This window comes from Vanessa tameamea, chromosome W (assembly GCF_037043105.1).
Source record: "Vanessa tameamea isolate UH-Manoa-2023 chromosome W, ilVanTame1 primary haplotype, whole genome shotgun sequence".
In the NCBI taxonomy this organism is placed as follows: Eukaryota; Metazoa; Arthropoda; class Insecta; order Lepidoptera; family Nymphalidae; genus Vanessa; species Vanessa tameamea.
This window is the reverse complement of record NC_087340.1, coordinates 4,295,563-4,320,937: the sequence shown is the minus strand read 5'-3', so window position 1 is coordinate 4,320,937 and position 25,375 is coordinate 4,295,563. Positions and strand designations below refer to the sequence as shown.

General features: G+C 35.6%; 1 protein-coding gene and 1 long non-coding RNA gene across 2 annotated transcripts in view; one reads left to right on the top strand and one right to left on the bottom strand.

The window, feature by feature from the left end:
- The window catches only part of LOC135194607 (uncharacterized), a 441,435-nt gene that overhangs the window by 225,310 nt on the left and 190,750 nt on the right, over window positions 1-25,375 (bottom strand). The window lies entirely within an intron of this gene.
- On the top strand, window positions 1,127-24,487 carry LOC135194576 (coatomer subunit beta'-like). The gene is made up of 17 exons (XM_064220192.1): window positions 1,127-1,213; window positions 1,423-1,581; window positions 2,162-2,354; window positions 2,913-3,061; window positions 3,175-3,349; window positions 3,490-3,676; window positions 4,136-4,269; window positions 4,383-4,682; window positions 4,909-4,999; window positions 7,186-7,351; window positions 9,529-9,698; window positions 13,014-13,182; window positions 13,579-13,852; window positions 14,041-14,197; window positions 14,423-14,552; window positions 14,840-15,009; window positions 23,710-24,487. Exons 1-17 carry the CDS (start codon window positions 1,211-1,213, stop codon window positions 24,485-24,487), a joined length of 3,405 nt encoding a protein of 1,134 aa, XP_064076262.1. The 5' UTR covers window positions 1,127-1,210.

The following is a 25,375-nucleotide window of genomic DNA, read 5'->3' as shown; positions in this document are numbered from 1 at the left end:
TGATTTTACGTAAAACGAAACGAACCGGTTTTTTACATTTTCAAAACAGTTCTTTGAAACGGTTATAAAAAAAACCGATTTGTTTTCTTAGGTTCGAGAACTTACTATATTTACGATACATTACTGAAATAATGTATGTTCAACACTGGAGTCATATTATATAATTTTGAAAATAGTCGACCCTATAATTTATTTGGACTAATTCTCCGTCACGCTCCGTGCTTAATTGCATGTAAAAAAAAAAGTTAAGAAATATTTTTAAATTATTTGTAATTTCAACTATTACGGCTGAGGATTACCCGATTAATAATATTATTAAACAGTTAATACTAAATCTGTAATAAAAAAAAAATAAGCGTATAAGGAGCCCACGAAAACTTTTTTTTTGTTTCGTAATTTTTATTGATTCTTGTATTTCTTTAGAAATAAGATTCATTGTAGCATATTCGATACTTCAAATCCAAAGTAGTTCCTTATAACTGGTTTAATATTCATACAATAATAGTCCTTAGAGTCATCAAAATAAAGTGTTTAGTCAGTTACACGTGATAAGAACCGGTTCGCGCAGCAGTACCAACAAAATGGTTTTTCGATTTAGTTCGTTCTTCTACAGCCAAATTTGTATTGTATTTCTTTAGAAATAAGATTCATTGTAGCATATACGTTACTTCAAATCCAAAGCAGTTCCTTATAACTGGTTTAATATTCATACAATAATAGTCCTTACGGCCATCAAAATAAAGTGTTTAGTCAGTTACACGTGATAGGAACCGGTTCGCGCAGCAGTACCAACAAAATGGTTTTTCGATTTAGTTCGTTCTTCTACAGCCAAATTTGTATTGTATTTCTTTAGGAATAAGATTCATTATAGCATATTCGTTACTTCAAATCCAAAGTAGTTCTTTAGAACTGGTTTAATATTCATACAATAATAGTCCTTACGGCCATTAAAATAGAGTGTTTAGTTAGTTTCACGTGATCGAAAACGTTTTGCGAAGCAGTACCAAAACGACGGCCGGTGCCGAGTGTCGTCTCGTTCGTTTTAAAGCTATATGTTCTACGATCAAGAAACAGTTCGTTCGTTCTTTATAAAAGAACTAGTTCTTAAAACCGTTTCTGAAAAAAACTCCCAGCACTACCACCCACCCTGTCAATGTTCCACGGTTTCCCGAATTCTGCATGACAAATTTTCATGTTTTAACTATTAAAAATGGTAAGAATCGCCTGTTTTCTATGTAGAAGGTGTAAGGAAGTGTAAAATACTGTATATTTGTGTAGATGAAAGTTTCGGCCACGTAGGAAGTGATTTGTTGGGAGTATGTCATCATTCGCATGTCGGCTTCCCGTGAATGTATTATAATATTTGAGTATATATTGTGTGCTTTATCGTACTTCTAACACGGTTTTGTAATGTTCCCGAAGCCGTTGCGATTGGATATCAAGAGGAAGTTGACGGCCAGGTCGGATCGCGTCAAATGCGTGGATCAGCATCCTACAGAACCCTGGGTGCTTTGCTCACTATACAACGGCGACGTCAATATATGGAATTATGAAACTCATACACAGATTAAAAAATTTGAGGTAATCAATATTTTTTACCATTATAGCTTTCGTTTGATTTGCTATGCTTATAATTTGTGAATTAAGATGGTTTATTCTAGAGCATCACAATTATTCCAGCCAGCTGTTTTAATAGTGTAGAAGTATTATAAACAATTTTCACAATTGTGTACATATTCAACCTTTTTTAAATTTTTAATTTGTAATTTCACAATGATAAAAAACTATCTATCTTTACTATATATATAACATTACATGTTTAGTGATAATAATTAATTGTAGTGTTTATAAAATAATATGCAGCTGTTATTAGTAGTCTTATTATTGACGAAAGAAACTTGTAAAGAAATCAAGGTATGAGAATTGGCACAGTTTAGCACAAAGATGAAACAGTAGTTTTGTTTCTCCATGAACTTTCCTAAATCTGTCTTATGAAAGAACAATTCATTCATTTACACTACTGGTTCATCCTTTGGGTTTATAATAAATTTTATTGACATTGTTATATCATAATTTAAAGCTTGTGACTATGTTTTGCAAATTTTAAGAAATATTCTCTAAAAGCTTATTCAGAAAAAATAATATGTAATGATTAATATAGGTATGTGACCTGCCTGTGCGTGCAGCAAAATTTGTGCCGAGGAAGAATTGGGTGGTCACTGGTTCAGATGATATGCAAATAAGAATATTTAACTACAACACATTAGAAAGAATTCACAATTTCGAGGCCCACTCAGACTATGTCAGGTGTATTGTCATACATCCCACACAACCTTATATATTGACCAGTAGTGGTAAGTTATGTTTCATCCAATTTCAATCTCAATCAATAATATGTGACTTCAATGAAACAATAAAAATAAATAAATAAAGTTAATCTTATAAACAAATTGCTGTAGATTACTAATTTGTTAAGTTAAAAGTATTATTAACATAATACTATGCTCATGGGCCATATTAACACATATATTTGCAACTTGAGGTTTTGAAAATGCAAGACAGAAAAATGGACCTTACACAAGCTTTGATAGTAAAATATGAATGCTATTTGTCATATTTCTAATTTATAAATTGTAATACATAAGTGAAGATTATATCTCATGTAGAGATGCAAAAATACATTCTATACACATTTGTGATTATATATAATCACATTAATTTTAAAGTACCTATAAGGTATTAACCTACTTTTCAATACAATAAAAAGGTGAAAAATCACTTGACTTCATATTTATTATATTGTCATTTAAAATATTCTTAATTTACTGTCTTTTTCATACACATAAAGATTATTAAATTGATGATATTTTTTTATGTAAATTAAATTAAATTAAATAAATGATTAATTTTAGATGATCTCCTTATTAAGCTTTGGAATTGGGATCGCAACTGGGCTTGTCAGCAAGTGTTTGAAGGACACACCCATTATGTAATGCAAATCGCTATCAACCCCAAGGACAACAACACATTTGCTAGTGCTAGTCTTGACACAACTGTTAAGGTATGATTAGACTGGATTAAAACTAATTTTGTCTTGTCATAATTAACATATGAAATTCAAAATGTTTTTCATCTATTATAATGAGGGATGTTAACCTCCATATTATTTTTAAGGTGTGGCAGCTTGGTTCCTCTATCTCAAATTTCACATTAGAAGGACATGACAAAGGAGTGAACTGTGTTGATTATTACCATGGTGGTGACAAACCTTACCTCATTAGTGGTGCTGATGACCGGCTCGTTAAAATCTGGGACTATCAGAACAAGACCTGTGTACAGACACTTGAAAGTAATTACATTTGTTAATTTAAAAGTAAAGATTAATTGTTCATTAAGATTTCCTAAGAACTATATGCATATATAATACTGTGTTGTTCAATATTTTTCTCTAAAATATTAAATTGTCTATGTGTTTGTTCTCCTTAACAGGCCACGTACAGAATGTCTCAGCCGTTTCATTCCATCCCGAGCTACCAATACTTCTAACAGGTTCCGAAGATGGGACAGTCAGGCTTTGGCATGCGGGTACTTACAGGCTGGAGTCATCTCTTAACTATGGCTTTGAACGTGTATGGACTATATCAGCATTGCATGGTTCAAACAATGTTGCTATTGGGTAAGTGAATTAAAGAAAATATAACATAAATTGAGTCTCAATTAAAATATTTTCATTTTTACTTAAAGACAATTTTTGAATGTTACTTCAAAAATATATCAATATATTTTTTTTTTTAAATAAATGATACTATTTAATCAAAATAAGTGACCAATTAGACTAGTACAGTTTTTTTAAATGATTATTGATTATTATACTACAAGTTCTATATCAATATATTTTTTATTATTATGTATAATAATACTAACATGAATTATGGTATTGAATCTTATATTATTATATATGTAAATGTATTTCAGTTTCACACAATAAATAAAAAATGTATGTATATTTTAATTTCAATACCGTCTGTTTGTAAGTTAAAGATAATTTATAAAATACCATAAAATAAAGAATATATGTATAAAACAAAGGATAATCCAATGTGAATAAAATCTTTATATTATCTTCTTCCACCAGGTATGATGAAGGCACTATTATGATAAAGGTAGGCAGAGAAGAACCAGCTATTTCTATGGATGTGAACGGAGGCAAAATCATATGGGCTAAGCACTCTGAAATGCAGCAGGTTAACTTAAAGGCATTACCCGAAGGTGTGTGATCAAATCCTAATATAAAACGTTTAGATTGGTCCTTTGTAAACTTATAATTAAATGCTCTGTTTTATTTTACTATGAAATATGATGAGACTATATTACACTTATAGGCACAGAGATCAAGGATGGTGAGCGTGTACCAGTGGTTGCAAAGGACATGGGATCCTGTGAGATATACCCTCAGACCATTGCACACAACCCCAATGGCCGCTTTGTTGTTGTATGTGGTGACGGGGAGTACATCATATACACCGCCATGGCACTTAGAAATAAGGCATTTGGAACTGCCCAGGAATTTGTATGGGCTTTGGATAGCTCTGAATATGCTACACTTGAGAATTCAAGTACTGTGAAAGTATTTAAGAACTTCAAGGAGAGGAAGAGTTTTAAGCCCGAATATGGTGCCGAGGGTAAGAATTTTGCTTTTGAATTTTTACCATGAATTAGGGCTTTTGTTTTCTTTATAAGTTAATGGAAAAATTATGACCTGTTAAATGAATAAGGAGAAGTGTTTTAAAGAAATACACAAAGTAATAAAATAAAAATCTGATAATAATTCCATGTTGTATAAGTCATTATTTGTGTTATATTTAATAAAGCGAAGTTGCGATCTATTATAATATTTATATTCCAAAGGTATCTTCGGTGGGTTCATGTTGGGTGTGAAGTCAATAAGTGGCATGGCGTTCTCGTTCTATGACTGGGAACAATTGGAACTTATCAGAAGGTGAGCTATACTCTAATCCGTATTGATGCCCATACTAACTCCTAATATTATGTAATTATACCCCATGTTTGGTTCTATTGCAAGCTTCTATGAAGAAGAGTATATTATGTATGCGTTTATAATGTATTTATAAAACGTGTCCGGCTATAGGGAAGTCTTTATTTGTTTTCGATCGGTGCTGGTCCCTAATGCCTGAGATGTGCTTTGCAGTATATTAAATGTTCTGTTAATACAAAACACAAAGTCAATCATAACACTTATCTTGACACAGTACAATAAACTACTACTACCTAGTCGAAATTATGTTAATTAAAAAAATATATCGTAATAACGCAACTGTGATTTCCTTCCGATGTGATTATAATCATTTATATACAAAGTTTACAAATAATCTTTTATCATGTGCGGCTGTGCTTGACTGTGCTCGTTTTTATATACATATTTATGATTTCGATGGGTTTTGTAAATTTGTTTTTAGTATATGACTTTTTTTTAATGAATAAAACGAATGCGAATGGAGAATGCCTGGTTTGGATGTGCATGCTGTTTTAATGAGACCGCCCCTTGAGTATAAACGACGTCTTATGGTTTTCGTGTATTGTTTAAAAAGATAAATCGATTAATAATATCCCTATACAAATATTTTGATGACTTTAATGATTTTCTCATTTTAGCATTTATTTTTAAAAGACGTAAAGCAAAGCCGCCATTTGCTTCATTTAGCCCATAATGAGTATGTTGTTTTTATTTTACATATTTCCTGTGCTATTCGAATAACCTGTTATGATATAAATAAATTGTTTTTTTTTTTTTTAATAATGCTGGTGAAAAATGTTTTTAATCTTATTAGCACTTATTGTTTATGAATGTGCATTGCGAAATGTTAAATAATGCGATCTAGTTTATGCAACTGATGGAATTAATGTCAATATACAATTAATTATTATATAAAAATATTATTGCGTATATTTTTCGTAAAGTGTTTCGTATAAGTCCCGTTCATGTCATGTATTATGATCAACAATTAATAACAACAAAAGGTAAAGAGCTTCATTCAACATAGAAGTATTACTCTTTTTTATTGTTAGTCAAAATGTTACCACCGGCTCGGTAAGAAACAACTCAGAACCGGCGAAACTCAGAATTAAAGCTTAACATGATCTTGTTTCAAGTATAAGCCAAGCGTTAACAATTTGCGAATGAATTTAGTTATAACTAGTGTTGCACTTATTAAATTAACATATAAAAAAAAATTGTTGTCTTATAAAAATATTGTCAAGGCTAAATATAAACGTAAAAAGAATATGGTTTATATTCATAAATGTATTTTATATTCAATTTTTTTTTATGACATTTCATTTGGCGGACGAGCATATGAGCCACCTGATGGTAAGTGGTCACCACCGCCCGTAGACAAAGGTGCTGTAATAAATATTAACCATTCCTTACATCACCTATGCGCCACCAACCTTGGGAACTAAGATGTTATGTCTCTTGTACCTGTGATTACACTGGCTCACTCACCCTTGGCGCTAGAATATGTGATGTGTCTCGAGAATCGCATAAACCCCTACCACCTCTTTTCACCCGGTACGTGCTGGTATCATTGCGTGTCTAATTCATACATAACATAATTTATATAAATCAATTAACCACATGAAATCGCGGCGCTTGGCCAGATTTGAACGCGCTACTGTCTGTTAAGATTCACATATTCCATTTACTGAGACATTAATGCATAATTTTAATTTTTGCTTTGTATTTCACGTGTATTTTTTATTGTATTGCAAAATATTTTTTTGTCATGTGTGCCCAGTTGAATTTTTTGAAATATTTAATACTCTGCATGTCGTTCTGGCGAATGATTTAAATATTTATAAGGCTTAGTTAAAACATTTACAAAGTAGGCTTTAATATTCCGATGCTGTGCAAAAAATATTTTCTCGTTGCGGATACAAATATATTATATTATTTTTTTGATATTCAAAAACTTAAACGATTTTAATATTTCTGCTGGCGAAAGCTTATAAACATGCCTACGTTTATTAAGACTTTATGATACTGAAAATGAGCTTACATTTTTATTTTATAATAACTTATTACGTCATATTTTCTAAGCGATTGCATAAATACAAACTATGAAATTGAAAATATTTCCGTGTGTACAAGATGATTCGTTATTTCAGGATCGAGATCCAACCACGCCATGTGTTCTGGTCGGAGAGTGGAAACCTGGTCTGTCTTGCGAGTGACGAATCGTACTTCGTGCTCAAGTACAACCCTACTGTGGTTACCAGAGCGAGAGAGACGAACACAAACATCACCGAGGACGGTATCGAGAACGCTTTCGAGGTGAGCATAGAAGCGAGCTCTCTCAAAGATGAGCTCACCTCTGTGGTCCCGGTCACGGTGGCTCATGTAGTTGTTGAACCAAGTTTAATTCACGAGTTATTTGATGTTAGAAGTTCCAGGAACTAGGCTGTTCTCCCGTGGCTCGGTGCGTAAGTTAAGCATCTGATCTCTCCGCAACTCCATTTCTCTGTGTATACAGGCACGCCTATGACATGGATTGTTATTAGCAGTTGGCGAATTCTCTTGTCCTTATCTAGAACATCGTTCTATGCGTCACATACACGCGGCTTTGAATCTTACGTAAAGGTTTTTTAGTAACTTTGTATATCTCCTCGCACAATTAAACCGATTCATAAGCAAAACGAATCGTTTATTGTGTATATTGTCATGTAACATTCAAAACGTTAAATTTAACTTGAAAATGCTTTTGAATTGAGTATTGATATGAGAGGTCGGGGACGAAGTTATATAAGTGTACATTTGAGATGTAATCGGTTGTGATTGCAATCGCTTTGCAATGAGCTCCGCATTGAAATACCGAAACGAGGATACGAATTAGGTATTTAAATTTAAGATTCGAATGATAGACTTGGCTTTATTGCAAAGTTCATATGTCGAATGTTACGATGGAAGGTATCTCAGTGAATGTTTATATAAGACGTTAGATAAATATACTTTTATCGAAGCTGAAGCCTATATTGAACTATATTAGTTATTGTATATAAGAGTGTGTTAAATCCTGCATCTAAAAAGAAGGATTTTTCACGTACAAATAAAAGCCAATATGGAAATCTTCGTATTTTCTGTTTAGGAATGAACGAAGGGTGAGACAGCGTTATCAAGTGAAAGGGACGTAACATATTTCATGGCGAGCGACTATTGGCCATCAAGTGACCATCGATCATATTTCTAATATAAATAAAAAAAACGTTAAAAACAAATTGCAATGTTTGTATCAAATGCATTTTTTTTGTCTGCAATTAAACAACAACAAACGTTACTAAATTTAAAAGGGAACAAGCTAGACGCGCGTTTTTTAGTCGTTAGCACAGTTGTTGCGACGATCGTTTCGCTTGTACAAACATTGAATGTTAAAAAGAAATTAATATGCCAAGACGACCGTTGACGTCAGCGACCATTTCTCCGTTAAACAAAGTCAACCAATCAATCCATATGTATATTTAAATAGCTTAAAGAAACTTCCATGAGTTATGAATAATAATTATGCAACTTTAATTATTAATTTATATTTTTTTATGTCATTTTAAATGTAATTAATCACCATACGAGATAATATGGTTGAGGTTGTAACGAAACGGTTGTAAAATAGTTTGAAGTAATTGGAAGCGGTCACTTCAAAGTGATGCCTGATAAGAGATAAGGAAGACATGATTTTACAATTATTTATAGTATGTATTTATTTATATATGTATAGTATTTGTTTATATAGTTAAGTAGTTAGTTAGTTTTAGTGAAACTCTTCATTGTATAAAAATGATCATATATCATAGATCATAAGAATATACATTATATGAGCTGCACTCGCGGCTTTGCCTGTTTGGAATTCAGTTTATGACGAAAATGCTTTAAGAACTCGCTTACTCGCTTTGTCTCAAACAAAGGGTGAAGGTAACCCAAGTCCGTCTTTGGAGTTATATTTTACTTCGTACCAAATTTTATTTAAATCGATTAAGTAGTTCAGCCGAGAAAACGTAACTGGCTGTGTTTCACATTTGTAATATTCGTATAGATTGCATAGAAATTAAACGATCGTCTCATTCCAAATATTAAATTACGCATTGACGATGTGATGTGAAATTATTTAAATATATATATATATATTTTTAATACGTATTTATTTATATTTGTAGTTATATGTGTATTATTATATTTTATATACAGTAGGTATATAATTTATCAAAATTATTGTACCCCTTCCCAAATTTGTTTTACAACCAGTCCTCTGCCCAAAGGTTGCCTGGAAGAGATCGATGTTTTAGCGTAAGGCCGCTTGTTACATTCATGCAACTTTTAAATATTAATTTAGGTATAATGTTGTGTTAAGTTTTGGTGCAATAAAGCATAAATAAATAAATAAAATAAAAATCCGGTGGCAAAATCACCAGCATTTCTTATCTGTTCTCAAAATAAATATAACCCTCGTTTTCTGCATATAGGTTGTTGGGGAGGTCAACGAGACCGTGAAGACGGGTCTCTGGGTCGGCGACTGCTTCATCTACACGAATTCGTTGAACAGGATAAATTACTACGTCGGAGGAGAAATCGTGACCGTGTCCCATCTCGACCGCACCATGTACATCCTGGGCTATGTTCCTAAAGAAAACAGGTAAAATAATCTTTTATTGAGTAGGCGTTTATCGGAACGCCTTATTATAGATATTGTCTCTCGAGAAGTTGAGTGACGCTCGTGTTTAAAAGTGCGCGTGGGACGTCTAAGATTGATGATATTTTCCAAGTTTATTTTTCAAAATGCCGATAATTACATTCAACGTAAAGCTACGCTAATTGTTAACAATGGAAGCTGTTTTGTGCTATTAAATAGCCAAAGGCAACCAAAACCAAAGTCAAAAGCATTGTATTTAAGAATGTATGTTCGCTTAGACGATCAAAAATTGTTGTTTTTGTCAATTGAATTGCCAAAATTGTTCCGTATTCTCCTTGGTGGGTCTCTGAACGGGTAAATATTTTATATGTATGTACGTTTAAAACGCTAATCACGTGACTCGATCGTCTCGTCGAGTTGAGATCGCTCGGTAGATAGCGAGGATTAATTATTTTTTTTATAATAATTATTGTTGCGTTTTCCTTAAGGAAGTATAATATTCCTCAGATTTTGAAGTCTGTTTATAAGTTTAATTTTCCTTTATTTTTTTTAATTTTTTTTTTTTTATTTTTTATGTTAGAGGTGGCAAACGAGCAGGAGGCTCACCTGATGGAAAGTGACTACCACCGCCCATGGACATCTGCAACACCAGGGGGCTTGCAGGTGCGTTGCCGGCCTTTCAGGAAAGAGTACGCTCTTTTCTTGAAGGTTTCTAAGTCGTATCGGTTCGGAAAAACCGCCGGCGAAAGCTGGTTTCACAGAGTGGTTGTGCGAGGCAGAAAGCGTCTTAAAAATCGCGCTATTGTGGATTTTCGGACATCTAGGTGGTGCGGGTGATATTTGGAATTTTGACGAGATGTCCGAAGGTGAAATTCAGCAGCCGGGATTAATCCGAACAATTCCTCGGAACATTCCCCGTGATTAATTCTGTAGAAGATGGAGAGCGATCCAACATCTCCACGCAAAGCCAAAGGATCAAGCAGATCGGAGAGGGCTTGATCGTCGATAATTCGAGCCGCTCTACGTTGGATATGGTCAAATGGAAGGAGCTGGTACTGGGGAGCACCCGCCCAGAGGTGAGAGCAGTATTCCATGTGAGGCCGAATTTGCGCTTTGTATAGTCTTAGGCGATGGGCCGACGTGAAATACTGTCTTGCCTTGCTGAGCACACCGAGCTTCTTTGATGCCAATTTGGCTTTGCCTTCCAATTGACCGCGGAACTGAACGAGGCTCGAAACATCGACGCCAAGTATTCCGATACTAGCTGTGGCGGCTAACGGAATGTTCTCGAATCGTGGAGATACGACAAATGGTGTTTTTTTAGCAGTTAACGCGCAAACTTGCGTCTTTTTGGGGTTGAAATGGACTAAGTTTAGCCGACCCCAGTTCGAGACTTTGTTTAACGAAGACTCGATTTCAGACACAAGTTTGTTCCGGTTTTCTTCGAGTTTTCCCGAGAAATATTAACACGGCCGGTGTATGAGGTGTCTACGGTGCTGTCGTCTGCATAGCAGTGAATGTTATGGATTTGCAACAAGTCATTGATATGCAGAAAAACAGAGTGGGTGATAGAACGCAGCCTTGTGGAACACCAGCATTGACGAATTTTAAGTCGGAGCATGCACCGTCGACAACGACCTTGATGCTCCGATCTGCCAAAAAACTGGTAAACCAATTGAGTAATTTCCCGGGAAGCCCATAGGAAGGAAGCTTCGAAAGAAGCGCTTTGTGCCACACGCGATCGAAGGCCTTGGCTATGTCCAGACTGGCTGCTAATGCGTCCCCCTTGCTCTCAACTGCTTCCGCCCACCTATGAGTAAGGAAAACTAGAAGATCACCGGCTGAGCGACCCCGACGGAAACCGTACTGGCGGTCGCTAATAAGTTGGTACTCCTCTAGGTACCGCAGGAGCTGGCAGTTTATAATGGACTCCATTACCTTGGAGAACAAGGAGGTGATGGCTATAGGCCTATAATTGGACGGGTCTGAGCGATTGCCCTTTTTAGGGATCGGATGCACCAAAGCACTCTTCCAGGAGTTCGGGACGACGCCTAATGCGTAGGATTGCCGGAAAAGACGCGTTAAAACCGGCGCCAACTCGGGAGCACAAGTCCGTAGCACGATTGGAGGGATAGCCATCGGGTCCACTCGACTTATGAATATCCAAGGAAAGAAGTGCTGTACGAACTGCACTTTGCCGGAATGTAACCTCCGGCATCGTGGTATCACACCGCGGGATTGTTGGTGGTGACTTTACTCGGTCATCTAGAGTCGAGTTCGCCGCGAAGAGAGAGCCTAAAAGATCAGCTTTCTCCTTCGCGGTATGGGCCAATGACTCACCGTCTCTGTGCAAAGATGGAAAAGAGGGCTGACAGAAATTCCCTAAGACAGCCTTAGCGAGAGACCAGAACGCACGTGTTCCTGAAGGAGATTCGCGGATGGTCGTCGCAGTCTACACGGAGCCAGATAATCGATAGGTCCTGCCCTTCAAGGCTGCCGAGGCGTCGAGAGCAGATATCATCTCTGACGTAAACGCACACCCCAGCTCGTGGTACAAAGGAATGTTTCAATTTGTACCCGGGGTAATAAAGAAATGTCGTATCGGCAGGAGAGGATATCTGGGTCTCGATAAGAAAGAGCAAGGCCGGCTTCGCCGTCTCAAGGTGAAAGTGAACGGCGTTCAAGTTGGAGTTGAGCCCCCTTATGTTGCAGAAGTCCACAGTGTGGGTGGTAGGGGTTGCCTTATGATGCCTGCTCCGCTTGCCCCGAACAGTGGCGAGCGCAAAATTGCCCCCCCCCAGAATTCGGAGGGCAGCCTGGGTATCCCTGCTCAGGTGGTGTACGTCCTGAGCATGGATGCCCAGAGAGGGATTCTCCACCGCAGTCGCTGATGGTACCCTCCTGGGTTAATGAAACCAAATTCTACACAACCATTATGTTTTGGGGGGGAGGGGGATCGGGCCTCCGGGACTCTCACATACCGGACGAAACACGGTAGCATAGCTACCACTTTACGCCGATTTTGAGTGAGAGTAGTGGTACTTCCCCGGGCGTGCCGGCCCATTCGGCTGCAACCCAAAGGTATGCAGTGTGGCACTACCACTAGGACTTTATTCGTAGAGATGTTAGTAGTTTTATAGTAGTTATACCATTTGTTCATGTTAATACTTTCTTGTATATATTATTTGTATTGTTTTGTCATTATTATTTAAGATGTTTATTCTACTTACAAGTAAGTCAGCTGTTACCCTTACACCTATTGTGCAAATTATCACTTTTTGTCATTTCGGTAACTCTAAATGAATAATATTTTTTCAGATTATACCTGAACGATAAAGAGTTGAACATAGTTTCGTACTCGCTGCTGCTTCCCGTGCTGGAGTACCAGACGGCGGTGATGCGAGGTGACTTCGAGACGGCGGACCGAGTGCTGCCCACTGTGCCGCACGAGCATCGCACAAGGGTCGCGCATTTCCTTGAAAAACAAGTTAGACCTTCATCATTTATCGTATTACGATTAATCTTTTTATTTGGGAACATTGTGTCAGCTTCGTGAAAACACTCACCTCTGGCTACCTGTCTCTCGCCAACCCTCTTGGGGATTTTTATACTGGTGGGTTGATACGCCGTCATTCGTGTATTGTGGTTGTGGCGATTAATTATCCAAGTTATAAATACAGCTGTGTTTTTTATAACATATATACTAGTAGTCGCCAGCGGCTGGTTGGTTGTTAGATGTTGGGCACAAAGAAGTAGTGGATTGAGGAGCCGTTAAAGATCAACAGACAGGCAGACAGACGGACAGACAGAGCTACTTTCGCATTTATAATATCAGTATGAATATAAAACTATTTAAAGTATTAAATATGATATAATTCATCAGGGTTTCAAGCAACAAGCTCTTGCAGTATCTACAGAACCGGAACACCAGTTCGAACTAGCCTTGGCTCTTGGAGAGTTGAAGCAGTGCAAGCAGTTGGCTGAGGAGGCAGCACGCATAGAGGGAGGGGAAGGAGACGGCCCGTCTCGGTCCTCAGCGGCGAGATGGTCGAGACTCGGAGCAGCAGCGGCCTCTGCGGCGGACACGGATCTCACGAAGATATGCTATCAGAACGCACACGATTACAGTGCTCTGTTGTTATTCGCGGTCAGCACCGGTGAGCCTTCGCAAATCATTACAAATAAATTAATCAATTCGTGTACAATACAGTGTACGGACAAAATAAAAGGCAATTGCAATAACACGGTATCCACGTAGTTCTGATATTGAGAACAGTGCGACTTATGAAGTTAATCTGTAACATAAAGTGAGATTAGAGATATATTTAATTTTATTATTATGTAGGCGACAAAGCGTTGTTGGAAGACGTAGCGCGAATGTCCGCGGCGGAAGGAGACGACAACATCGCCTTCGCGTCGTACTTCACGCTGAACGACCTGGATTCCTGCCTGCAGCTGCTCATCAAGAGGAACAAGTTGCCAGAAGCCGCATTCTTTGCCAGGTATATAATAATTAACGGCCCGTAAAGTCCCACTCTGGGGCTACTCGCCTGTATACGGTTAAGTTTAAGATCTATATACTTGTAAAGCTAATAAAGTTGTTTTTATATTGTTTTATAATTTTATATTCCTTATCTCATGTTTTATTAGAAATCCATAATTAATATTGTATTAGAAATATATATGTAATCAAAAACAATCCACTTTTATCACATATCGTCCGCCAGATCATACATTCCATCGAAGATGAGCGAGGTGGTGAAGATGTGGCGGGAGGCTGTGGGCGCTACTAATAAGAAGTCTGGTCAGTCCCTCGCCGACCCCGAGCAATATGACAACCTATTCCCAGAGCTTGAAGTAAGATTTATTAAAATCATAATCATTTGGTTTATAACAAGCTGCTCCGTGTTTACCTCAAAGTAACTGCTTCGCCCCTGTGAGACGTAGCATCGTCTTGTAGTGTGCGTATGAGGTGTGTATTGAGGGTGACATGCGTGCTTACTAGGTATCGTAATGTGCATGTAACAATACTCATGTAAAAATACAATAAATTAATAAAAAAGAAAAAATAACAAATTAAGTTCCATAGTATGTTAATTTATAGATATGTATGTAATGTATAATAAAATGAATTTGTTCGACAGGAAACATTAGTGTTAGAAAAATTCCAGCGTGAGTTCGCCTTCGATTATCACACGCAGATGTCGAACCTGCCCGCCAACTCCAAGATATGCAACATAGAAAGAGACCTGGTGCAGGAGAAGGCGGAAATGGAGAGCCGAGGGCTCTGGAAACCAGGCCCGTCTGATGAAAGGTGAATTTTTGATAAATTGGTGTATAATTTTATTTACAAGGTCCCGTAGAACTTACTGATGTTTTAAAAAAATTGCCAAAAAATATAATAATCTAATTATTAAAAGCATTTCATTCGATTTTCAGTAAATGTGGTATACTATATATACAACATGTACAAGTTGTAAATTTCCCACTGCTGGGCTAAGGCCTCTATTTGAGAAGAAGGTTAGGAGCTTATTCCATCACGCTGCTCCAATGCTGGTTGGTGGATTCACATGTCGCACAATTTCGTTGAAATTAGACACATGCAGGTTTCCTCACGATGTTTTCCTTCACCGCCGAGCACGAGATGAATTATAAACATAAATTAAACATATAAAAATTCAGCGGTTCTTGCCTGGGTTTGAACCCGCAATTATCGGATATGATGTACGTGTTCTAACCACTGGGCCATCTCTATACTATATATATATTCTTCATTCAAGTAGGCTCATAAAAGCTTTTGAATCGTCATGTTACAGCGTTGAATTATACGTAAAGCTATCCTTGTGATACACGACGTTATGAATAAACAGAACTAAAGCCAGGGAAGATACAAAGGCCGCATAATATGTACACAAGGAATAGAGTGCCCAGTCTGTTCCCCTCAGTTGTGTTTTCCATTCCAAACTGATTTAACATCAGTTTGTAATTATGGTGCTAATAAAAATTGCATATATTAATAAATTATAATTTTATTTGATTGTTATTAACCGTTAGGTAATTCATGTTGGAATTTAAAAGATAACACGCTCTTAGCTGATACCGATAGTATCGACCAACTGTGATCACAGATACACTTGAAACCACTATTGGTTACAATGTCGATGTAAATAACATGTATTATTTCTTATCGAAGTCAATCTTATCTTAAAGTTATACAGGTTTATAACAAACGGTGATACTGTAAGGGCTACATGACAGAAAAAACCCAACATGACTTCAACAGTACAAGATACCAGGATTTTATTACATTAGTTCGGTATTCAATAATAGTAATAATCAATCACATAATCTTTGATCGGTCAATTATTGTAGTCTACGGCAGAGCTCAAATAGAATATTCAAGGAAAACATACGAATGATGCTACAGAAAATCTCGTGTTTCATTTTAAGGCACAATATAGACAACGAACTATTATCCGTGGAGGACAAAAATCCTCGAAGCGTGGAAAAAATGTTTGCTAGCATTTGCTACAGACTGTGACTCGAGTGTAAGATTATTTGTTCGTAGCTTAGTGAAACGTACGCTTTAGAAGCGAACATTCTGAGATTACGTTACGCTGCAATGTACTTGAAGCATACGAAAAAGAAAATACGATTCCAAAGATAAAATGGATTTGATCTATTAATCAAAGAATAACTTTGTCACTTAGTTTTTAACACATCAAAGGTTTCTTACGCTCGGACGCATAACGCGGATTAAAGTCTAAATTCCGCCTTATATTGGTGTTCATTTGATATTCTGGGCATTCCGTGGACATATCTCAGATAGATAGTCATCTATCAGTATATATCGGTTCACTCATGAATGCGCGAATCACGTACAATGATTTCCAGCGTGCATTAACAATAATATATGATATTATATAATTATATATAATTTATAATCCTTTTAATATCTTTATTCTTACAAAATCGTCTCATCCACACTAAGACATCTTGTTGCACGCTGAGGGTTTAATTTATCGTGGAGGGGCGTGTCATAGTAAGTGAATAGATCTATAACCACAACTGAGAAACTTCTTGTACTCTGTTCAGTCTAATCGTTGACTCGTGTGACGAAGTATCCCTCATCTGCACTTACTACCAGACGAACCAATTATAGTTGTACGTAAATAAAGCGTATTTTTTGCTTTGTTTTTAAATCAACTTAAATAATATAACTGTAAAGCCGTTTTCTTAATTAATATTAATTATCTGGGAACGTTAAAAAATCATGTTTATTAAAATAGTTCGAGGTCAAAATAATTTTATATCATTTTCATATGTTAATAAAGTTTTGCTTACTGAAACGGATAATATAGAAATCTAACGGATGTATATTTAAGTCTTCGGCCGTGATAGTGGCCCGTGTTTTTACCGGAGCTTGGCAGTGTTTGCATTTTTGATACGTTCCGGTAATCGACTCTGAATCATGTATGTATTGGTATGGTGGGAATTCCTTGAATGTTTTGTAGAACGGGTTTTCCTTGTGCGCTTGTTTAAAACGAAACATATATAGAATTGAAAATTATTATATATTAAGTTATTTGGGCAGCATGACTTTATTTTTATATTATATATAATTCTAAAGTTAAAGTAGCCTAAGTCACTCCTTATTATAGTGTATCTGTAAGTGAAACTCCCGTCAAAATCAGCCCAGCCGTTCCAGAGATTAGCCGGAACAAACGGACAAAAATTGTAAAAGATGTTATTTTGATAATATGTACCGTGTATACATACATATGCATTTAGTACAAAGCGGCTATTTTAATATTAGAAACAGGCACTTATTTTATTATATGTATAGAAGATTAAGATATTAAACTGAAGTCATAGTGAACACTTAACCTAACAAAGTGCTTTATATATATTTATATACATACTAGCTGTGCCCGCGACTTCGTTCGCGTAGTTGTCGGAAACACTATCATGATTATCGTTTGATTGCTCACGTTGGTTTTTGTTATTATAATCGTCAATAAGATTTAATAATATGTTTTACAGTACTTCAGCGTAGATTATATTTTTAGTTTTATTTTCTTGTGGTAGAAGAACATACTGATTTTGCCCGCAACCCGATCTTGACAACGCGACATATAGTTGGCCTATAAATTATCGCAGCACCTATTTTTAACTTCAGGGAATGTGGTGGAAGGCCGCTCGGGTTTAAAGAATTGAGAAACTCTTGTGGGTAATGGACAGCATCTTCTTGATCCATTACATTATCAATAGATGTGTAGGTAGTTATATCGCCTGGAAGTTTGGTTAAAATTAGGTCGTTAATTTCGTCAACGCTACTATTTCTCGCCGCCAATATTGCCCTTTGACACATCCATTGGTAATCTTTATTTTCTATTTCGACGATATTAGGGTAAACTTTTGATATTAAATCCTCTATGCTAGTCACTTTTTCTCCTAAATCGCGATCAATTTCAATTTTATTTTCAGAATGAGGTACTTTTCCATCTCCTATTAAAAGTAACTTTGAAGGAAAATTTGTACTTCCTCCCCCCAAATGTGCTCTCATATTCGTAGATAGTTTTAAGGTATGGATAAATTTCCATAACGGTGAACTTTTAAGGCAAGACCTTACAATTTCTGCTCTAGTTCCTCTTAAAATTACCGGTAAAGTTTGTCGAAAATCCCCAGAAAACATAACGGTAATCCCACCCATAATTTTATCACAACTTCTAATATCTCTGAGAGTTATATCTAGAGCCTCTACATGAGCTCTATGGATCATGGTACATTCGTCCCAGATAATTAAAGAAACATCTTGTAAAACTTTACCCAGAGGGCCATTTTTGCGAATAGAGCAGACGCTATCTTTTTGTAAAGAAACAGTTAGAGGCAGTTTAAAAGTGGAATGAGCTGTGCGTCCACCTGCTAATAAAGTTGCCGCAATTCCTGACGACGCAACTGCCAAGGCTATTTTTCCCTGAGACCTTACTTTTGCTAATATGAAATTAGTAATAAAAGTCTTTCCAGTTCCACCTGGAGCATCCAAAAAAAATATTTTTCCTTCGTTAAAACGAATACTGCACATAACACGATTGTACGCCGTCACCTGGTCATTAACTAATTTTGGTTCATTTTCAGTAATATACTCATTTAATTCATTTATATCATACGGCTTCCGTAGTGCTACTTCTAAAGGATCTAAATTATTATGTGAATTATTCCTTTTTGATGCAGGAAGCCCAAAATCAGTCAATGATTTATCTGAAATTTCATGAATTTTATCTTCAATTAAGATAAGTCTATCATTGTATACGTTATCAGTATAGACTAATGTTATATCCTGATTTTCATTACGCATTCTGTTTAATATATCTTCACATAAATCATTGCGAAATTTATTCCATAACTATAAGGGGTAAGATGGCTGGCAAAATATAAGGATGATTTGATTCCCGTTGTCGATTCACCGAAGTTCAGAAATTTTGTAAGGCTAACCTCTGTGAAGGTTCAACGCTCGATTCCCTAGCACGATGTTGTTCACTGACCGTTCTTTGATTAGCTAACCTCTGCGTATTGTCTTCAGCTGTTTCATTGCTACGCAAAAGCCGCAGACGCTTTGCATTAGCAGTCTGCCGAGAAAGGTTAGTTCTTTTTCTAGGCATTATAGTGACGAAAAAGATAAAAAAAATGTAGGTATTAAATTTAAACCAAAACGTATCTTGTAATCAATAAAAACAAACATATGGTAAATAATTAAGTACCCGATAATATAATGAAATCTGTATTGAAAAAAAAAAGTATTATAAAGGTTATTTAATTAATTCGATATTTTATCGTAATAAAAAAACCATATATGTTTTAATAAACAAAAACCTAACCAAATCAGAATAATTATGCAGATGACAACCACTTCTAATAAACAAAAATTTTGACAAAAAAAAAAACCGACTTCAAAAGAGAAAAAAAAATAATATGCTCTAAAAAGTAAAAAATAATTGCTTATTATTCTACAACTTAATAATCAAGTAACTTATTCTACTTACCAATATGTAGGTACGTTCTGTGTTTCCACGCAGGGAGATAACCTAGTTTCTTAGATATTTTTTTTAAATGAAATAATAACTGTAAAAAATAGCATAATCGATGAGAAGTTATCATATTTTGAGAGATCTGGCTCAGTTAATGTTTTCAAATGAGAACTAGCAACCATCTGTACAAAGTTCGAATTCATTTTGCTTTCTAGTTTCTTAGATATATTTTTTTAATGAAATAATAACTGTAAAAAATAGCACAATCGATGAGAAGTTAGCAATTTTTAGAGATCTGGCTGAGTTAATGTTTTCAAATGATAACGAGCAACCATCTGTACGAAGTTCGAATTCAGTTTGGTGTCTAGTTTCTTAGATATATTTTTATAGTGAAATAATAACTGTAACAAATAGCACAATCGATGAGAAGTTAGCAATTTTTAGAGATCTGGCTCAGTTAATGTTTTCAAATGAGAACTAGCAACCATCTGTACGAAGTTCGAATTCAGTTTGGTGTCTAGTTTCTTAGATATATTTTTATAGTGAAATAATAACTGTAACAAATAGCACAATCGATGAGAAGTTAGCAATTTTTAGAGATCTGGCTCAGTTAATGTTTTCAAATGAGAACTAGCAACCATCTGTACAAAGTTCGAATTCATTTTGGTTTCTAGTTTCTTAGATATTTTTTTAAATTAAATAATAACTGTAAAAATAGCAAAATAGATGAGAAGTTCTCATATTTTGAGAGTCCTGGCTCAGGTAATGTTTTCAAATGATAACTAGCAAACATCTGTACAAAGTTCGAATTCGTTTTGGTTTCTAGTTTCTTAGATATTTTTTTTAAATGAAAAAATAACTGTAAAAATAGCATAATCGATGAGAAGTTAGCAATTTTTAGAGATCTGGCTCAGTTAATGTTTTCAAATGAGAACTAGCACCCATCTGTACAAAGTTCGAATTCAGTTTGGTTTCTAGTTTCTTAGATATTTTTTTAAATTAAATAATAACTGTAAAAATAGCAAAATAGATGAGAAGTTCTCATATTTTGAGAGTCCTGGCTCAGTTAATGTTTTCAAATGATAACTAGCAAACATCTGACAAAGTTCGAATTCGTTTTGGTTTCTAGTTTCTTAGATATTTTTTTTAAATGAAAAAATAACTGTAAAAATAGCAAAATCGATGAGAAGTTAGCAATTTTTAGAGATCTGGCTCAGTTAATGTTTTCAAATGAGAACTAGCACCCATCTGTACAAAGTTCGAATTCAGTTTGGTTTCTAGTTTCTTAGATATTTTTTTAAATTAAATAATAACTGTAAAAATAGCAAAATAGATGAGAAGTTCTCATATTTTGAGAGTCCTGGCTCAGTTAATGTTTTCAAATGATAACTAGCAAACATCTGTACAAAGTTCGAATTCGTTTTGGTTTCTAGTTTCTTAGATATTTTTTTTTAAATGAAATAATAACTGTAAAAAATAGCACAATCGATGAGAAGTTAGCAATTTTTAGAGATCTGGCTCAGTTAATGTTTTCAAATGAGAACTAGCAACCATCTGTACAAAGTTCGAATTCGTTTTGGTTTCTAGTTTCTTAGATATTTTTTTTAAATGAAATAATAACTGTAAAAAATAGCACAATCGATGAGAAGTTAGCAATTTTTAGAGATCTGGCTCAGTTAATGTTTTCAAATGAGAACTAGCAACCATCTGTACAAAGTTCGAATTCATTTTGGTTTCTAGTTTCTTAGATATTTTTTTTTAGTGAAATAATAACTGTAAAAAATAGCACAATCGATGAGAAGTTAGCAATTTTTAGAGATCAGGCTGAGTTAATGTTTTTCTAACTGGTAATCCAATTGAGTAACTTCCCGGGAAGCCCATAGGAAGGAAGCTTCGAAAGAAGAGCTTTGTGCCACACGCGATCGAAGGCCTTGGCTATGTCCAGACTGGCTGCTAATGCCTCCCCTTGCTCTCAACTGCTTCCGCCCACCTATGAGTAAGGTAAACTAGAAAATCACCGGCTGAGCGACCCCGACGGAAACCGTACTGGCGGCGGTAAGTGTGCGATTTGATGTTAAATTATTTTCAGGTAACAAAATATACTGATTGTCGGGAACCCCGGCCCGTGATAGGGCAACGTAAAGTTGCCCGTGCGTAAAACATTCTTTTCGTAAATCAATTCCTACTAATTTGAATGTTTGGCCCTAGGATATTTTTATCGTTAGTGCGAAAGATTTTTTTACTGGAAATTGGAGCCTTTTGAAGGGTATAGGCAAATCAGTAGGAATCATGGGTATTCTTGGTATATGAGCTAATTCACCAGCTGCAGGGCCGGTGATAATAATCTTCGCTACTATTAAATTATCTTTTAGCTCCTTTATAAGAAGTCTCGTGCAATTACACATGTTGGGGGGGGGGGCTTAAATTTCTGAGAATCATTATCGGCGTGCCAACTTTTAACGACAGTTCATGAGGTGGTAGCCCAGCGGGGTTAAGAGAATTATAGCACTTAACATCACCCGGTACTTTCTGCATAATTAAATTGTTTATTTCGTTCACTGTTTCATTCCTGGGAGAAATTATTTTGATAAGGATTAATAGCATTAGTAAAATAAATGCATTTAAATGTAGTCCAAATATATTCAAGATTTTTAAATAAAAAAATGGTTGTTGTGCCTCAATCGACATAGATAGATATAATGTGTCGCGGATTTTTTTTGTAGATATTTATAAGATCTACAATTAATTTGAATATTTTATGGCTCTATCTTTTATAGTTAAGGCAGCGTACGCAAAATAAGTAACTTTTTTGGTTGATTTTTTACACTTTGAATCTGAAAAACCCAAATATCTTACGGAACCCTATTTTTTTCAAAATAAAATTTAGCCTATTTTACTCGTGGATAATGTAGCTTTCGAATGCTGAAAGATTTTTTTAAATCGGTCCAGTAGTGTCTGAGCCTATTCATTACAACCAAACAAACAAAGTTTTTCTCTTTATACTATTAGTATAGATAAGAACTTTTTAAAACTGATTAATGATAACCGTGACACTGGTGTAGGTACGTATTTTTCATTATGATTGTATTTTGAAGTTACCCTTAGTACGAGTTTGACAGTTAACTATAAAGTATTTTACTTTCGGTTTACTTCCATACAAATCCTATCAGCGCCCCAAGCGAAAACGGAGAGGAACTAAAATCGGTAGTACGAGTTTTATAACTAACTTTATCGACTTTGACGTCGAAATAATGCGCGGTTTTCGACATTTTGGTAGTACGAGTTACACTTTTGACAGATTTACGCATGTAAATTGACGTTTTCGTTAATTTTTTATCGAGTTTGAACTCACTTGATTTATTTTGGTGAGAGCAAGTGAAACTTCATTTTGAAAATTAACTATTAAGCGTGTGAGGCAATATTATCCGGCAACGCACCTGCAAGCCCCCTGGTGTTGCAGATGTCCATGGGCGGTGGTAGTCACTTTCCATCAGGTGAGCCTCCTGCTAGTTTGCCACCTATACTATATAAAAAAAAAAAAATTATGCTTGAAGACTAGCTACAACCGTTATGGTAACCTTTTATAACAATAAAAATTAACGAAATTGAATTCTGCGGTGAAATTTATCTTTAATTAGCCGTACGTATTTTAAACTAACCTATTTTCTTGAGAAAAAAGTTAATAAGTATTTGTGTTAACATGTGAAGAAAAAATGAATAATAAATATTAATTTATTTTAAATATATTTACAAATAAGATACAAACGCAAGGTTAAACTTAAAATTTATTTTTAAATGGCATCCTAACACGTTATTTAATTACATTGAAATAAATGATAATTGTGTAAAATAATTTAATTTAACTATCAAATGTCATTAAATTGCTTAAAGTAGAGAACAAAATATTAAAACAAAAGATGTAATTGTGATATGTATATTGTTTAAATAAGTATTTTCAAAAACAATAAAAATACTACCCAAATTAGGGCAGCCACTCAAAAGATCTCATCCAAAAACTTGCTAGTGGCAGGAGACGTGAATGCTTGGAGCCACTGGTGGGGCAGCAACTCCGAAAACCATCGCGGAGAGGAACTTCACGCCTTCATCACAGAAATGGACCTCCACATCCTAAACACCGGCAACGTACCGACCTTCGAAACATATCGAGGAGAAAGGTTGTACACGAGCTGCGTGGACGTGACACTGACCAGCCAATCCCTGGTAGACAGAATGGAGGACTGGAGAGTGGATAGAAGTCTCATAACATCAGACCACAATGCGATTACCTTCACCCTGCGCTTAGAGAAAGCCCTAATACCCTTGAAGCCTATCTCCACGCGCAGATATAATACCAAGAAGGCAAAATGGTCGGACTTCTCCACTTTTTTCAGAACTAAGCTTGTCGACAGTGGATTCACACTGGAACGTGTCTCGAACCTCACAAGATCTGAGGAACTGGAGGAGATGTTAAACATCTATACGTCGATTATCCACGAGTCGTGTGAAGACACGATTCCGAAATTAAAGCCGTGGAATGGCAATCCTAGACCACCATGGTGGTCAGCCATCCTGGAAGACCTAAAAAAGGATGTGCTTCGGAAAAAACGCCGAATACGTAATGCTGCACCCAGTAGGAAACAACTCACAGTCGAAGAATACGTACAGGCCAGGGAAAATTACAAGAGGAAAGCGTGCGAAGCAACTACTCAAAGCTGGAAGGAGTTTTGCTCGACCCAGGACCGAGAAAGCGTTGATAATAAATAATGGGTGCCCCTCCCATACAACAAACGCGATTTTTTGGCCATTTTTGCTCGATATCAATAAATGTTATTTGCTTAGTCAATGGTACGGAACCCTTCGTGTGCGAGTCGAACTCACACTGGGCAGTTTTTTACATTTATTAATATTTGTTAAACATCGAATACAACGAAATATTTATTATTATTTTTGTTTATTATATAGGAAGTATATACTCGTATATATGTATCATATGTAAACAATTAAAACATTTAAAAGGCAAAATGCAAAAGCTACGGCCGGGGGATTTAATTAATAAAGATCAATGTCAATTGGTCGATGTGAGAACCAAAAGTGACGGAATCACACGGTAACGCGATAAGTGTCCAGCGAGTCACGTTATGCTGCATCGACTCTTCTTGAAACTTCGCGAACGCGCTCTGTTGCGCTACACTTGCCCTTGGTGAGGCGCTTACGCCGTACTTAGAAATGACGTATGTAACAGGCACAAAAACCTATGAAGACTCCATATATTATCAGTAAAACAAACAGAAGCAGACGTTAACCTTTTCGTTTTAGGTAAATAAATACGTATTAACTTTATTTTATTTTCATTTACCACATTGGATTCGTACGCTATCCAATATGATTATAATATCCTTCCATTTTAAAAATGGCAACCTTAAGATTACATTATACACTATTGAAAAACGGTACAAAGGCTTAAACACGGTAATCTTAGCCAAATATTACAGATTAAAATCCACGAGACAAATCATCATTGTGTTACATGTGCTTAATTTGTGTTTATAATTAACCTAGTGGTCAGTATCGAATTAAATTATCATATCCTGGAATAGCGTGGTGGAATAGAATTGATCCCTTTGTGTGAGACAGACAGACTTAATTACTATT